This window comes from Protobothrops mucrosquamatus, unplaced genomic scaffold (genome assembly GCF_001527695.2).
Source record: "Protobothrops mucrosquamatus isolate PMUCROS unplaced genomic scaffold, P.Mucros_1.0 scaffold6101, whole genome shotgun sequence".
In the NCBI taxonomy this organism is placed as follows: Eukaryota; Metazoa; Chordata; class Lepidosauria; order Squamata; family Viperidae; genus Protobothrops; species Protobothrops mucrosquamatus.
This window is the reverse complement of record NW_015391939.1, coordinates 20,926-24,366: the sequence shown is the minus strand read 5'-3', so window position 1 is coordinate 24,366 and position 3,441 is coordinate 20,926. Positions and strand designations below refer to the sequence as shown.

Below are 3,441 nucleotides of genomic sequence, written 5' to 3'. Positions count from 1 at the left end.
TGTATGAAGCAATATATGGGTGTAGTAGCAAAAAGGATGGAAATGTATGGCAATGTATACCGGTAGTTAATAGTGTTGATGATAACTAGTTTTAGCTGTTTTCTCTTGTTTTTTTTCTTTTCTTACTCCTTTTTTGCACTTTGCATTATGCTATTTACTGCCAATAGGAATGATGTGACTATTTGTGCAATTTAATTGACATTTGTACTGTTGGGCTCACAAAACGCTTGTACTCATTTGGGATTCTGATGTGTTATGAGACAAAAGTCCCATGTGATTGTGCAGAAAAATCAATTTCAATAATACAGCTAATGAGAGCTCTCCAGCAAGAGTGTCTTTAGGACACAGTGAAATGGAGTAGAGGGTAGAGTACATAAGCATTTTCCTTTGTATTATGGTAAATTCCAACTATTTGATATACAATTTAAAAGTGCTTTCAAGTTTAGTAGAAATGATATTTCATTTTAGTGGTTTCACTTTAGAGGCCAGTAATTTAACAGATCTTTACTTCGGTCTGAATGATGTTGCCTTTCATGAATATTCTGTCATCTGCCCGGAAAAAAAATATATTCCTACTTAGCACTCATAAAACTTTTATATAAGACTGGCATAATGACATGGAATATAGAAAGTTAAGGCTTGGCATACAAATATTGTTGCTCAGTTTAGATTATTGCATTTATTTTGGAACATCTGATAGGACAACAATTTTTTTTATTATGTAGGTTGAATAGGAGACACAAAGAAGATGAAATCCCTTTTGGTCACTGCTGGCATTACTGCCTTTGTTCTGGCTTTGTTCCTCCATTCAGGTAAGTAAGTGAACCCAATGGAAAATGCTAACTGAATGATAACAGTGCAGGGACCAGAAGAATAGAAGAGGGAGGTGAAGGTAGTTCATCATTCCAAGGGCTGGCTGAGTTTTAGCTTGATGCTTTGGAATTATACGGATGATATAATTTATGATAGAAAAAATTATAATATCCCTTTGAATGACAGATTCCTGGCTGGAATTGTATGAAATTGTCTTTTATAACCAGGCAAATTGTCGGGGCAATCCTAGACATCCAGTTTCAGGGAACTCTTTTGTTGTTTTTCTTTTTGTGTGTGTCTTTGAGTCAGTTTTGACTCCTGGCAACTATATGAACAAGTCCATGCAGTTTCCTTGGCAAGATTTTTTGAAACCTGAACTCCGCTTGTCAGGGACTAGTTGTGAAACTGTGAATGATGATATGATAGTTGTAAATATTAACAGAGGGATAGAATCAAGATCACGTGAAGTGTTAATACCACTTTACAATGCCTTGGTAAGGCCACACTTGGAATACTGCATCCAGTTTTGGTCACCGCGATGTAAAAAAGATGTTGAGACTTTAGAAAGAGTACAGAGAAGAGCAACAAAGATGATTAGGGGACTGGAGGTTAAAGCATATAAGGAACGGCTGCTGGAATTGGGTATGTCTAGTTTAATGAAGAGAAGGACGAGGGGGGACATGATAGCAGTGTTCCAATATCTGAGGGGTTGCCATAAAGAAGAGGAAGTCAAGCTATTCTCCAAAGCGCCTGAAGGCAGGACAAGAAGCAACGGGTGGAAACTAATCAAGGAGAGAAGCAATCTAGAACTAAGGAGAAACTTCCTGACAGTGAGAACAATTAACCAGTGGAACAACCTGCCTCCAGAAGCGGTAAATGCTCCAACACTGGAAGTTTTTAAGAAGAGACTGGACAGCCATTTGTCCNATTTGTTTTCTAACGGGGATTCTGTTTCAGAAGGGATCATTTTGTTTAGTTTCTTTTCTTCCTTGATTATTTAGGAAGTGCTTTAGTGTGCTACAATTGTGAATCTGCTATGTGTAACAAAACTATGACCTGCACAGTCGACCAAAATACTTGCATAACAGTACATTATGGTGAGTATATAACTTTATCTAATTTATATTTAATTTTCTGACAAAATATACAAATTTATTAACATGATGTTTAGATTGATTTTAATTATTCTGAGCAGCTTAATGTGCACAAACGAAGTCAGGATAAGATTTAAATGTAGAGTTTCACCTGGAGGAAATAACAATCAAACTGTTTGCATGTGTGCCTCTGAGGTTTTGGGGTTTTTTTTACTTCTGGTGACTGCCTGGACAAATCCCTGAAGTTTCCTGGCAAAGATTTTTGGAAGTAGTTTGCCATTGCGTCCTTTGTAGGGCTGAAAAAGAATGAATGGCCCCAAATCACACAGCTGGCTTTGTGCCTGAGGTAGGACTAGAACTCACAGTCTCCTGTTTCTAGCCTGATGCCTTAATCACTAGATTAAACTGGCTCTCTCCCCCACTTGCAGAGATAAAAACAAAGACATCTCCCAACACCATCACATTACCTCTAGGACGAGGAAGATCTATGTTTTTAGCACTTTTAAAAAAAGTACTGGTAACTCTGTAAGATGGCAGATCAAACAGATCTCCAGGGAGGATGTTGCAGAAGGAAAGTGCCACAGAGAATTCTGAAGATTGATTGCATTGCTTAATCAATGGGATCTGCAGCAAGCCAACTCTGTCAGTTCTTACAGGATGGGCAGAAACCACAGGAAAGAGAGGATCCCACAGATAACTAGCCTATATGCCATATAGGGCTTTTATACATGACAATCAGCATCTTGAAAGTCTCCTCCCAGGTGGCTCTTCTACATTTAGGCAAGAAAAACCTAATGTACAGGTATAGTATAGGGAGTACCTTGCTCAATAGTAGTAACTGTGAGAAGGATCTCGGAGTCCTAGTGGACAATCACTTAAATATGAGCCAGCAGTGTGCTGCAGCTGCCAAAAAGGCCAACACAGTGCTAGGCTGCATTAACAGAGGGATAGAATCAAGATCACGTGAAGTGTTAATACCACTTTACAATGCCTTGGTAAGGCCACACTTGGAATACTGCATCCAGTTTGGTCACCGCGATGTAAAAAAGATGTTGAGACTCTAGAAAGAGTACAGAGAAGAGCAACAAAGATGATTAGGGGACTGGAGGCTAAAACATATAAGGAACGGTTGCTGGAATTGGGTATGTCTAGTTTAACGAAGAGAAGGACGAGGCGGGACATGATAGCAGTGTTACAATATCTCAGGGGCTGCCACAAAGAAGAGGGACTCAAGCTATTTTCCAAGGCACCTGAAGGCAGGACAAGAAGCAACGGATGGAAACTAATCAAGGAGAGAAGCAACCTAGAACTAAGGAGAAACTTCCTGACAGTTACAACAATTAACCAGTGGAACAACCTGCCTCCAGAAGTGGTGAATGCTCCAACACTGGAAGTTTTTAAGAAGAAACTGGACAGCCATTTGTCCGAAATGGTATAGGGTTACCTGCCTGAGCAGGGGGTTGGACTTGATGACCTCCAAGGTCCCTTCCAACTTTATTATTATTATTATTATTATTATTATTATTATTATTAT

At 39.1% G+C, this 3,441-nt stretch overlaps 1 protein-coding gene across 2 annotated transcripts in view; it reads left to right on the top strand.

Moving 5' to 3' along the window:
- The first annotated feature begins 368 nt into the window (after window positions 1–368).
- Window positions 369–3,441, top strand: part of LOC107300087 (CD59 glycoprotein) — a 19,582-nt gene continuing 16,509 nt past the window's right edge. The window contains exons 1-2 of one of the 2 annotated variants that reach the window (XM_029286936.1): window positions 369–812; window positions 1,815–1,910. In XM_029286936.1, coding sequence (XP_029142769.1) covers window positions 749–812; window positions 1,815–1,910 — 160 coding nt within the window. In that variant the 5' untranslated portion in view covers window positions 369–748. The remainder of the gene's footprint in view (window positions 813–1,814; window positions 1,911–3,441) is intronic. The other variant, XM_015829430.1, reaches the window with a different exon arrangement.